Genomic DNA, 14,229 nt, shown 5'->3' with positions numbered 1-14,229 from the left:
GTCTACGCCACAGCCACAGTACTGTGGGATCCAAGCTACACCACAGCCCACGGCAACACTGGATCCTTAACCCACTGAACAAGGCCAGGGAGCTAACTCACTCACATCCTCATGGATACTAGGTGGATTCATTTCTGATGTGCCACACAGGAACTCTGAGGATCGCTTTCCGCTGTAAAAAAAAGTCTCCCCACAATAAAAGTAGCTGGCTCTTTACTATCTACTGACTGGGGAAATCTATAATAATAAAAAAAGCCACCATGTGGCAGTGTTGTTAGCGGAATTTGCTTATAGATGAAATAGCATCTATATATAGTCGAAAAAGAGTAGTACGTATAGTTTTGAATTTGGTAGAATTCCCTGTGAAACCACCTGGGCCTGTTGCTTCTTTGTGGTGATAGCTCATTGCTAACTTTATTTCTTTTATGTAAAGTGGTCTGTTTAAGCTGTTTATTACTAACAGGACCAATTTTGTTAAATTTTATTTATTTAGGTAATTGCACATTTCATTTCAGTTTTAAGATATATTTGCAGGTCTGCAAATTAGTCTTCCATGATTTTTTAAACATCTTGTCATTTCTTATTTGTGTTTTATCCCCGGATATTAAGTTAGCTAGTGATTTGTACATTTTTTTGGCTCTACAGATCAATTTGGGAATTGATTTTTTTAAATAGTATTGAATCTTTCCATCCATGAGCATGGAATGTTTTCCATTCATTCAGATCTTTAATTTCACTTAAGAATGTTTTGCAGTTTTCAGTTTCCAGTCTTAAATTTCTTCTGTTAAATTTCTAGTATTTTATCATTTTGATGCTATTTCTAATGTAATTGTTTTCTTAGCTCCATTTCCATATTTTTCATTGATATTATATAAAAATGCAATTGATTTTTATATTTTGTACTTGTATCCTGAGACCTTGCTGAATTCATTTATTAGTCTAGTGGTTCCTTCCTTCCTTCCTTTCTTCTTTTTTTGGTGGGTTTCTTAGGAATTTCTATAAACAGTGTTATCTGCAAATAGAGACAGTTTACTTCTTTCTTTCAAAGATGAATAATTTATATTTCTTTTTCTTGTCCAGTTGCACTGGATAAAACCTTTAGTATAAAGTTGATTAAACGTAGTGAGACTCAACAGTCTTGCCTTACCAATCTTAAGGGGAAAGCATTCAGTCTTTCACCGTGGAGTATGATGTTGAAGAAGTTCTCATCTATTCCTAGTCTGTTGAGTGTTTTTTTTTTTAAATTAATTAATTAAATTTTTTTTTAGGGCCACGCTCACTGCATATGGAGGTTCCCAGGCTAGGGATCGAATCAGAGCTGTAGCTGCCGGTCTACGCCATGGCCATAGCAACAGGAGATCCGAGCCACATCTGCCACCTACACCACAGTTCACGGCAACACCAGATCCTTAACCCACAGAGCAAGGCCAGGGATTGAACCTGCATCCTCATGGATGCTAGTCAGCTTTCGTTTCTGCTGAGCCATGATGGGAACTCCCAGAGTGTTTATTAAGAATTCATTTTGAATTTTATCAAATGCATTTTCTGCATCTAGTGAAATAATCTTGTGATTTTTTGTTTGTCCTTTATTGTACATTTTATTAATATGGCTTTTTACATTAATTTTATTATATTGATTTCAGTTGGAAAAACCACATGTTGTCATGATAAAGCGTCCTTTTCAACATGTTTTGGTTTAATAATTTACTAATTACTGGTTTACTAATATTTTGTGGAGGATTTTTGCCTCTGTTATTAATGAGGGATTATGATTTGCTGTTTTCTCATTTTGTGATGTCTGCCTGGCTTTGGTCTTAATGTAATACTGACCTCATAGAATAACTTGAGAAGTGTTCCTTCCTCTTTTAAAAAAAATTTTTTTTAATTTTTCCTAAAAACGTTTGTGAAGGATTGTTGTTATTTCTTCTCTAAGTATTTGATAGGAATCACCAGGGATACAATCGGGGCCTTGGTATTTTGGTTTTGGTTTTGGTTTTTTTTTTTTTTTGGTAGGAAGAGCTTTAACTACGAGTGCTAGGAATAGGAGCACCCTAGGAAAAGGTAAGGATGTAAGCTGGTGGGTTTTCATAGAAAACAGTGGAATGTGGGAAAGTGGTCCAGAAAGGTCATTGGGGAAGAAGTGCAGAGCAATGTGAGTGAATGTACAGACTTTTAAATAAAAGTGCCACCAGGGACTTCAAGGTGGGGCCAGAAGCAATAGAGACGAAAAGCATAGTGAACTGAAATGAAGATTCCTTGCAGATTCAGGAGAAATTCTAGGTGGTGTCAGAGGCTTTGTGAGACTGAGCTTAAGAAGTTTTGTTCAAGGTTCCAATAGAATTTTGGCTGAGTTGTTTTGCTCATGCTGCTCACATAAGGAAGGAAAAGTAAAAAAGGTAATAAAATGAGGGGTTGTTCCATAAAATGCCAAGTTGTTAGGGATAAAGTGAGTATTAGTATTCTGAAGGAGTTTTGTCCCCAATTATGATGTTAATTAAAATGCATATTCAAAGTAGACTACCATAATAAGGTTATTAAAACATTAGAAAGGGAGTTCCTATTGTGGCTTAGCAGGTGAAGAACCCGACATAGTGTCCGTGAAGATGTGGGTTTGATCCCTGGCCTTGCTCAGTGAGTTAAAGATCTGGTGTTACCATAAGCTATGGTGTAGGTCCAGATGCAGCCCCGATCCAGCGTTGCTGTGGCTGTGGTGTAGGCCTCTAGCTGCGCTTCAATTCAACCCCTGGCCTGGGAACCATATGATGAAGGGGTGGCCTTATTATATACACATACGCTGTATACACATCAATATTTTCCAACAATAATGATACGATAAATGTCTTTCAGTTACCTTAACCTATGAATTAATCATATATAGAAAACACATTAAACCAGTCTGATGCAATAATAACAAAATGATCCAAGATATATAAAACAAATGTTTTCAGTACAACTAAAGTATTTGTTTTGTACTTTAAAACAAAATTTTCAACATAAGGACTTACTGTATACTATAAAAATTAAACTAGTGATTCTTGAACGACACATAGCAACAAAGATTCCTGGGAAATTATTGTTTGTAAATAAGGCCATGTTGATTCAAGTTCAGCAAAGTTTGGGAATAAATATAAATTCTCCTTTTCAGGTTAGATTTTTAACAGGCAGTTTATTCACTGTTTCTCTTGCCTTTTCCCTTCCCTCCCTTTATGTTTAAAATTTTTCAATTAAAATGTCTTATAATTTTTCCTTTCTTTTTAAGTTTTATTGAAGTGTAGTTAATTTATAAGGCTGTGATAATTTCTTCTGTACAGCAAAGTGACCCAGTCATACATATGTACATGACCCTTCTCTCAGATTCTTCTCCAACACAGATCATCACAGAATACTGGGTAGAGCTCTCTGTGCTATACAATGATTGCCATTGGCCAATCATTCCATATACCTCAGTGCGTATATGCCCATCCCAAATCCCCAGTCCATCCCTCCCACCCCCAACCTGTCCCCTTTGGTAACCATAAGTTTTTCAAAGTCTGAGTCTGTTTTTGTTCTGCTAATAAGTTCATCTGTATCCCTTTTTTTTGGATTCCACATATAGGTGATGTTATGTTTGTCTTTCATTGTCTCACTAACTTCAGTTAGTATGATAGTTTCTGGATCCATTCACGTTGCCACAGATGGCTTTATTTCATTCTTTTTATGGCTGAGTAATATTCCATTGTACCACATCTGCTTTTTTTTTTTTTTTTTTTTTTTTTTTGTCTTTTTTTAGGGTGGCATATAGAGGTTCCCAGGCTAGGGGTTGAATTGAAACTGTAGCTGCTGTTCTACAGCACAACCACAGTGCCTCGAGATCTGACCCATGTCTGCAACCTATACCACAGCTCATGGCAAGGCCAGATCCTTAACCCACTGAACATGAACCTGCATTCTCATGGATGCTAGTCAGATTCCTTTCCACTGAGCCACATGAGGAACTCCTGTACCACATCTTCTTTATTCATTCCTCTGTTGATGGACATTTAGGTTGCTTTCATGTCTTGGTTATTGTAAATACTGCTGCAGTGAACATTGGGGTACATGTTTCTTTTTGAATTATGGTTTTCTCTGGATAGATGCCCAGGAGTGAGGTTGCTAGATTGTATGGTAGTTCTATTTTTAGTTTTTTGAGGAATCTCCATACTGTTTTCCATACTGGTTGCACCAATGTACATTCCCACCAACAGTGTAAGAAGGTTCCCTTTTCTCCACACCCTCTCCAGCATTTAGAATTTGTAGATTTTTGATAATGGCCATTCTGGCTGGTATGAGGTGGTACCTCATAGTTTTGATTTGCATTTCTCTAATAATCAGTGATGCTGAGCACCTTTTCTTGTGTTTTTTTTGACCACCCATATGTCTTCTTGGAGAAATGTTTATTTATTTATTTATTTATTTTGTCTTTTTTTGTCTTTTCAGGGCTGCACTCATGGCACATGGAGGTTCCCAGGCCAGGGGTCTAATCGAGCTGTAGCCACCAGCCTATGCCACAGCCACAGCAACGTGGGATCTGAGCTGCGTCTGCAATCTACACCACAACTCAGGGCAATGCTGGATCCTTAGCCCGCTGAGCGAGGCCAGGGATTGAACCTGCATCCTCATGAATGCTAGTCGGGTTCGTTAACCACTGAGCCACAAATGGGAACTCCAAGAAATGTCTATTTAGATCTTTTAGATCTTCTGCCCATTTTTTATTGAGGTTTATATATATATATATGTATATATATATATATTGAGCTGCAAGAGGTGCTTGTACATTTGGGAGATTAATCCCTTGTCATTTGCTTTATTTGCAAATATTTTCTCCCATTCTGGGTTTTTGTTTTGTTTTGTTTTGTTTATGGTTTCCTTTGTTGTGCAAAAACTTTTGAGTTCAATTAGGTCCCATTTGTTTATTTTTGTTTTTATTGTCATTACTCTAGGAAGGGGATCTGGGAAGGTATTACTGCAGTTTATGTCAGAGAGTGATTGGCCTATGTTTTCCTCTAAGAGTTTCATAGTATCTAGTTTTACATTTAGGTCTTTAATCCATTTTGAATTTATTTTTGTGTATGTATGGTGTTAGAGACTGTTCTGATTTCATTCTTTTGCATGTAGCTGTCCAGTTTTCCCAGCACCACTTGCTGAAGAGACTGTCTTTAAAGGCAGACCATTACATGTGGTGATCAGAGTGTGGGTCAAATATAAACCCACAAATATCAGCTAGTGAAGTTACTCTGGAGAAAAGCACACAACTGAAAACCAAATGCCATCTGTTCATTTCTCCTTTCCAGTGTACTTACTATTCCAATGGATTAAAATCCAGTTCTTTCAGTGGCTGATAGCTGGAGGGATATTTGAATAATTTGCAAGCAGAATAACTGCCATTTGTGGAATACAAGACCTAGTCCACGTTAGATTAAGATCGGAATGTGGCAATGACCCTCATTTTTAGTTAGCAAGGAGAACTCATTGTTCATGCTATTATGTAATTCTCTCCTGTCTCATGATTCCTGTAATGATTTTATATTTAATTTTATACATTTTGTTTCTCCACGAACTTATTGATAAACTTAGGGCAGGGATGAGTTTGCAAGTCATAGAATATATATTTATTTTAAAATTTATAATACCTGATACTAGATACTCATAAAATGTTTGTTGAATGGAGGTAGTCTTTTATCTAATTATATTCTTCTTTGCCTTCTAAAATCTTAAATTAACTTTCTTACATTGCAGATGCTGAGAAAAACTCTTAAAGGGTCTGAAAGGAAAGAAACGGGAGTAACACCTGACGCATCGACTTTGGTGCCGTTTGGGGATGTGGTATGTACGACTGAGCCTCAGTAAACCTGTACAGATCACGCCTTACGTCACGTGAAGACTCTGTAATGTTTACTATTTGGAATCAGAATGTATGTGTAGAAAATGGTACTCTGATAAACATATTCATGAATTTTTCATTTTCATGAGTCAGAAAAGCATTCTAATAACCCCTGAAATTTTGGAAAACATCCTGAGTCACAGGAAAAAAAAAAAGTGTTTTCCATACTAGAGATTCCCAGACTCGAGTTACATCAGAATTACCTGGGATACTTTTTAAAAACATTGATTCTTGGGCTCCACTTAAGATCTGCTAACTTAGAAACTGAGGATGGAGCCTAGGAACGAGTATTTTATTGACCTCTTCAAGTGATTATATTTATTGGTTTTTTATTTATTTATTTATTTTTGTTGTTGTTGTTGTTGTTGTTGCTATTTCTTGGGCCGCTCCCGCGGCATATGGAGGTTCCCAGGCTAGGGGTCGAATCGGAACTGTAGCCACCGGCCTATGCCAGAGCCACAGCAACGAGGGATCTGAGCCGCATCTGCAACCTACACCACAGCTCAGGGCAACGCCGGATCGTTAACCCACTGAGCAAGGGCAGGGACCGAACCCACAACCTCATGGTTCCTAGTCAGATTCGTTAACCACTGCGCCACGACGGGAACTCCTGATTATATTTATTGTCAGATTAGGAACCTATTAGTGGAAATTGGTTCTCTTCCTCCTCTCCCTCATCCAAAACAGAAAACCACAGAAACAAAAGCAAACATACTCATCAATCATATGCATACACACAAGCACACTGGTAGGACCTAATATCTAGGCTGAGAACCAGAAAAATCTGTTTTCTCTCTTGGGTGCTATAGACAGAATATAGGCCATGTGTGCTTAGAACTGTCAAATACACTGGTATTCTTTTACAGTGATCTTATTTTCTGAATACTATTAGAAGAGTTAATGGGTATGAAATGAGAAATAAGGAAGACGTATCTTAAAATCAGGCACATAAAGTGCTTTTGTGAGTACCTTTCTCATCTCTTTCCTATTTTAAGTGCATGTTTGAGTGTTTGTAGGGCTGAAGGTGTTGACAGGGCTTTGGGCCACAGGTGGGTCTCAGATTCTGTGGCAGCATTTGTTATCTGCAGCTTCTGAACGGTCACCATTATGGTTTTGAGTGTTAAATATTTTTCTACACTTGAATAGAAATTTAGTCTCTTAATTATATTATATGGACCTCTTTTGTAAAAGTATAAAGAGCTATTGAAGTAAAAAGAGAGGGTAGTTTTGATGGCTTCATGTTGAGGTACTTGGCAGGCAGGAAGTGATTTATGACAGAATGCTAATATCTAGAATTATGCAATGCAAAATTGTAGTTATTATTTCCCTGTTTTACTCTCCTCTGTGCACCCAAGTTTAAACAATGATTCATGGAAATACCATTTTAAAGCTCACCTCAATTAGAACCTTTCCTTCCACATAGCAGTTCATACCACGTCTCCCTAAGAAGCAGACCACATTATTTTCTTTGTTAGAATTTCATCATTCAGGTACAGTAGTCTTTTAATTAAATACTGAGCACTAACTTCTTTTTCTGCCTTGTTCTAAAACCAGATCTTTAAAATTATGTACATTACATTTAAAACTACTATGGGGCATTGTTTCCACAAATAGCTAATAATGTTGCTGTCGTTTTTACTTGGTTTATGAGACCAAACATGGCCAAACTAAGACCAAATGGCTTATATTTGGCTACTACTGAATATTAGTATCCAGGTATTCCAGTATTAATATTGTACTTGATGTTATACACAAGGTGCAGTTTTCTTTAACATTGGAAACACTTTGTACGGAGAGAATGACTGTTTCATAGCTCTTGGCATATCATAGCCGGTGAATGTTAAATAAATAAAGTGGTTTTAGGATACTGGATAAAAATATTATCTGAAGCAAGGCATATTTCTTATTACATGTGAGATGCTATATTTTATCAGTTCTCACCTAATATAAAACAAAAATGATTCAAAGAGTGACAGTTGGATTGAAGCTGGTAAGTGAAACAAGTTTTTGCTTTGTGTTCTTATTTGATTTAGGTTTATTTTGAAACAATCTTGCCTATGTTATTCTGCAGTTCTGCTTTCTGGTGTTTTCTATAGCTAGATATTTCTAATAAGAAAAAATGTTTCTTTCTTTTTTTTTTTTTTTTTTTTTTTTTTTTTTGTCTTTTTAGAGCCGCACCCATGCCATAAGGAAGTTCCCAGGCTAAGGGTTGAATTGGAGCTGTAGCTGACAGCCTATGCCATCGCCACAACAACACCAGATCCAAGCTGCATCTGTGACCTACACCACAGTTCATGGCAACACTGGATCCTTAACCTACTGAACAAGGCCAGGGATTGAACCTGCATCCCCATGGATGCTAGTCAGTTTCATTTCTGCTAAGCCTTGATGGGAACTCTGAAAAAATATTTCTAATGAGAAAAACTAACAAAATGAAACTTTAAAACATATAGTTTGATGTAGAGTAAATGAAAGAAAAGTTAACTCTTAAAAATTCATTCAGTGTGTTTTTATTTTGATTGTTTTAGGTTGGCTGCCTGGCTATTCATATAAAGAACTGCAAACATTTTACCCCGAAAAGTATCCTTTCTTTAAGAACCATACTATGATCATGTATCACTGTTTCAGTTACATGCTACTGTATCATAAAACACTGCAAGACTTAGTGGCTTAAACCATTAACCATTTTATTATCAATCACTGTATGTGCCCTCACTCAGTGGTAGTTCTGTTTCACATTATCATGGCTGAGACTGAAGTCATCTGGCAGTTCAGAAGGACTGGACTATCTAAAATGAATCCTTTACAAGTCTGGTGCTTTAGTGAGAATGCCTGAAAGACTGGACTTAGCTGCAATGCTGAAAAGAATTCATGTAGAAAAGAAAGCTTTCTTTCCATGTTGAAACTTTCTTTCATCATTTAAATTTTTTTCTGCATTAATTTTTATTTTGAAATATTGCATTAAAGTATTATCTTTTTTTTTTTCCCTTTTTTTTTGGTCCTTTTAGGGCCCCACCCATGGCATATGAAGGTTCCCAGGCTAGGGGTTGAATTGGACCTGTAGCTGCCAGCTACAGCCACAGCCACAGCCACACTGGGTCCAAGCTGCATCTGCAACCCACACCACAGCTCATGGCAATGCCGGATCCTTAACCTACTGAGTGAAGCCAGGGATCGAACCTGAATCCTCACGGATGCTAGTCAGATTCGTTTCTGCTGAGCCACGATGGGAACTCCTAAAATATTATCTTGATTGCTGAAGTTTTTGGTGTCCCCCTGAATTTTGTACCCTGGCTAGTGCCTCGCTCACCTTGTCCTATTTCAGCCCTGGTCATGTCCATTGCGTGTTAAAGTAGGCACAGGACCAGGCCAGATTTAAGAGCAGAAGAAAATAAACTTTACCTTTTGATGTGAAGAGTGACAAGACTTTTAGCTATCTGTAATCCACTTCAATCATCTGTAAGTTAAAGAAAAAACATATCTTCTTGAATAATAATACTGATTTGTTTCTAAGTAATAACGATGCTTGTCTTAAACATTGTGAAAAGGATTTATTTTTCTCAGTGCCTTTAAATAAGCTGAATGCTTATTATTAGATTTATCATGGCGTAAAACCAGTCTCATTATGAGGACTTGATGTTTCTTTTTTATACAAAGTGAATTACTGAAGAGAATTCTACATAAAGAGAGTTTTGAAGATAATTAAATCATAAAAATTTTTTAATTCATGGAGTGCTACAAAAGATTAAAAAAAATACAGACCCATATAGAATAAGCAAAATATATAGTGAAGTAAATTAGAAAGTAGAATGCTGCTTTAAATTTTGTTGTTCTAAAATTAAGAATAAGCTACTCTAAAAGGACATATTTTTTGAATTTTTGAATTTCTCCATAATTGCTCTTAGGAAAAAATTTTCAAGTATATATTGCAAATATTTAGTCACCTAAAAGATAATATATAGAAAATTTTGTGAAAGAATTATGATGGAAATATGAGGATAAAAATATGAGAAATAATCTAAAGAAGAATCGACCTTCTTTTCCTATTTATGTTGTGCCTATAACTGATGGTAAAATATGAAAGTATTATTTTAAAAGACTTTATTCATTGTTTAATATGCTCTATAATTTCTTTCTTTCTTTATTTGACTGATTCTTAAGTTTTGGCCTGAATTGTTTAATGGGTTAACTTTATCATGTGTTATTGTTCAGTGACAGCAAAATATGCTTCCTGAATTATTTAATGTTTTCGTTTTATAATGTGTTATTTTTCAACTATAACAAAATTTGCTTCCTAAATATCTATGTATTTACAGTCAGTTTACAACTTTACAGTGATTTGTTCATTCGCATCTCTATTAACAACGTGGTGAAATGTACAAAACCTTATAGCTTGCTACCCCCAAATGATGAAAAGAACGCTATAATTGCATTTGATGAAGTGAAGTTCTTTTCTGTACAGGTAATGTTAAAGTTCTCTTCTAGAATGAGAATGCATTGTTATAGTTTCAAATTCTAATATCTTTTTTTTTAGGGGATAGGAAAGAAACAAAAGCAATGTTTTTTCATTTGATATTTTACAGTGTTCTATGTCTATATTAAGGGCTATTTGATGTTTTTACAACTTACTGTAAAATGCATAGTCATGATGTTGTTCTTCTCCAAGATCTTGTTGTCAGTGATTCTGAGTGTTCATCACACATGTATGCATTTTTCTTTATATTACTCCTCTCCTCCCGTCTACCCTCTTTCGCCTTAGTCATTGGGCTGCTGTAACAAATTACCATAGACTGAGTGGCTCAAACAGCAAACCTTTATTTATCACATTTCTGGAAAGTGGGAAGTTCAAGATCAAGGTGTTGGCAGATCTGGTGTCTGGTGGGAACCTGCTTCCTGGTTTTCCCATGGCCGTCCTCCTATTGTATAGACATGTCAGAGAGAAAAGAGGGGTTATTTTTCTTGTGTCTCTTATAAGAACACTAATCAGATTCACAAAGGCTCCATTCTCAGAATCTGGTTACCTCCCAAACACTCCCCACTACAGATACCACCCCATTGGGGATTTAGGCTTTAACATATAAATTTTGAGGAGACACATAGCATACCTTTTTTTCCATATCCTTCTCCTCTCTCCTTTCTTCTTGTATAGACTCTATTTGTACATGGATAAACTTATTTAGTCTGAGGACTAAAATCAGGGGACTTGGATTGATTTCTGTTCTTTGCAGATTACTAATTGTATAACAGGAACAACATGTACCCCCAAGTTCATAGCAGCATTATTTACAATTGCCAAGATATGGAAGCAACCTAAGTGTCCACACAGATTAATGGGTAAAGAAGTCGTGGTATAGGTATACACACACACACACACACACACACACACACACACACACACACATAATGGAATACTACTCAGCCATAAAAAAGAATGAAATTTTACCATTTGCAGCAAAATGAATAGACTTAGAGAGGATTATGTTAAGTGGAATAAGTCAGAGAATGACAAATACTATGATATCACTTATATGTGAAATCTGAAAAAAATATAGCAAACTAGTGAATAAAACAAAAAGAAGCAGATTCACAGATATAGAGAACAAACTAGTGGTTGCCAGTGGGTGAGGGGCAAAATAGGGGTAGGGGATTAAGAGGTACAAGCTGTTAGATATAAAATAAGCTACAAGGGTATTTTTTACAACATGGAGAATATAGCAAACAGTTAATAATAACTAAGTGCAGCATAACCTTTAAAAATTGTGAATCACTCTATTGTACACATGTAACATTATTTATCAACTATACTTCAATTAAAAATAGATAGCATATGTATACATGTAAGGATAACCTGACCCCGTTGCTGTACAGTGGGAAAAAAAAAAAAGCCAAAAAAAATAGATAGCATCTAAAAATTTTTTAAAAATCAATAAATAATGATATAAGCATGTACTTAGTAACATGATTTTATGGCCCCCCCCAAACCCCAGAGAAATCCCTTCAAAAGGTAGTTTCTGAGGAGTGGAAATTAGGGAGTGGCTTGGGTAGTGTTCTAAAATTATACCTGGTATCACATTTATAGACATATGGCTGAGTGGTGACAGGGAGAGGGTAATGCTATTGAAAGAAGAATCTATTATTTATATTTCCTAAGAGGCATACCATACCACACAGGGCCCCGGGATGCTGGAGGCCAGCTCTGGTGGCCAGGGAGTGTACACTTTCCCAATAGGAGATGGACAGCATTGGCGAATATACATATGGAGACAGCCTCTTTGTCCCTTCTTTCAGGGTGCCAGACTGCTCAAATTTTATTGGCATAAGTGGTTGATTATATAGACAGCTTTCCACTACAGATCACATCACAGTGTTAAAAGTACATTGGTTAACTATTACATGGTATAGCAGCTATACATCATGTTCTAAGATCTTTATCTTAACTAAACTTAGTGAGTACAATTTAAGGGCAATTAGGTACAATACATCATGTGGAAAGGAGGAGACTTAGTACAAATCATCCCATGGCCAGCCAGTCTTTACAAGTTGAAGAGGTCACAGACACAAGAATTTGGCATTCACAAATCTTGTTTTTAGACTGGTGCTTATCTTTAAAGCATTACGGCAGGGAGGCAGTGTAAGAAAATATAAACAAACTTAACTAGCTATCACTTACTAGCTTTTAAAATCAAGGACAAAACTCACAGCTAGGTTTCTTGGATAATATATGTCTAACTTCTATGAACCTCATTAAAATCCTAACTCTGAAATTTACTATATAATTAGTTAGTAGATAAACACTATGTTTTAACTAAGCTGGATTTAAATAGGGGAAGTCCTTCAGGAGGAAAATCTTATTATATTATTGTTGTAACTTTGTTAAATCACAAATCACCACAGGAAAATAAGAATGGGAAATAAGAATAATAAGCAAATAATCAGGAAAGACTGAGGAAAACTGAATAACAAAATAGGAAAGACTAGGTCACCCGAGAAACAATCCATGTTCTCCAGCGCAAACATGGAAATTGTTTTCCCAGGAAAGCCCCAATTCTTCCCCATCAACATCAAAATGAGAGCTGTGTAACCTGAGGCCTGCCCTCAGCTTGTACCATTCAGGCAGGCTTTTATCCTGTCCAGAGGCCCACCTTCGGCTTGTACCGTTCAGGTGAGCTCCCTTCCTTGGTTAGGAACCTGCCTTCAGGTTTTTCCGCCGTCAGGCAAGGTCCTTTTTTTTTGAGTCCCTGCATGTCCTTGGCTCCCTGCACCAGGAGAACTATTAGGATGGTCAGGAGGCAGAGGACAGAAGCAAGGGGAGAGTCTAGACTAAAGCCTTTACTGAAGTTTTCTTGAGAGAGGCAATTCATTGTGGAGTCAATAGTTTAGAACTGACTGATGTGAATAATTCCAGCAGGCTTTGGGTTGTAGAGATAGTTTCTGGTTGCCTGGCACCTGGCCCTGGGGTGATTAGGGCAAGGGAAATATTGGTGCCATGTGAGAGTTAAGGAGGTGGTTAGGGTATAGATTTGACAAAGGTTAGTTATCCTGCAGAAGATGTGCTACCATTCATTCAAACCCTTTGCTGTCTCTAGGATCTGGCTAGCCTCGGGAGGGAAAGTCTCATTCTGACCAGAAAACTTTTTAAGATATCAAAACATCATAAAATACAGGGGGGGGGGAAGTTAGTACAAGTAGAAGAAAAAAATGTCATTTCTTTGTAGAACTGTTTGACTTTTAAACTATGTACTAACTTACTAGGATAAAAATAAAATTATACTGTATATACTTTAGGACTTCACTTTACTAAAAGTTGCAAAATAGATCTAGTTTTAAAAAAACTTACAAACAAAAAAATTAAAAGCAATGGCAAATGAATTTAACCTATTTTAATTATTCTGGAAAGCTGTTGAGTAAGTGATGTTAAAATTCCTTTTGAAGAAAGCATAACAGAGGATTTCTGTTCTGGCCTTGCTGGAGTAGGTGATAACTAGATTTACGCTTTGCTCTAAACAACCATAAAACTGAGTAAAATATATGAAATAACTGTTTTTTGGTATATGATGGAAATAGGAGGGCTACAATCCTTAAGAGAGGGGAAGTGCAAGATGTGAGTTCCACATTTACCAGAGCTTTCTATCTGGCAGTGAATCTGGTTCAAAGAAGTGAAACCCGAGCAGAGAGTGGCAGTCTTGCTGGGTGAAGGAAGCAGAGGCTGAGTAGAGGAAACTGATGAGAGTTTGGGGCTGCTGAGGTGGCTTGAATTTGTAAGGCAGAGTCCTGGAGAGGAGGAGGCAGCAGATATGAAGAAGCTCCAGAAAACTGTAGGTCTTCTACTT

The 14,229-nt window shown here is 36.7% G+C and overlaps 1 protein-coding gene across 2 annotated transcripts in view; it reads left to right on the top strand.

Moving 5' to 3' along the window:
• C2CD6 (C2 calcium dependent domain containing 6) overlaps positions 1-14,229 on the top strand; it is a 91,105-nt gene that overhangs the window by 1,953 nt on the left and 74,923 nt on the right. For both annotated transcript variants that reach the window (XM_021075702.1, XM_021075703.1), the window contains exons 2-4: positions 5,755-5,841; positions 8,428-8,479; positions 10,216-10,361. In XM_021075702.1, coding sequence (XP_020931361.1) covers positions 5,755-5,841; positions 8,428-8,479; positions 10,216-10,361 — 285 coding nt within the window. The remainder of the gene's footprint in view (positions 1-5,754; positions 5,842-8,427; positions 8,480-10,215; positions 10,362-14,229) is intronic.

The sequence above is a fragment of the Sus scrofa genome, chromosome 15, assembly GCF_000003025.6.
Source record: "Sus scrofa isolate TJ Tabasco breed Duroc chromosome 15, Sscrofa11.1, whole genome shotgun sequence".
Classification (NCBI taxonomy): Eukaryota; Metazoa; Chordata; class Mammalia; order Artiodactyla; family Suidae; genus Sus; species Sus scrofa.
Note: the sequence above shows the minus strand (reverse complement) of the source record. Positions and strands in the feature narration are given on the sequence as shown.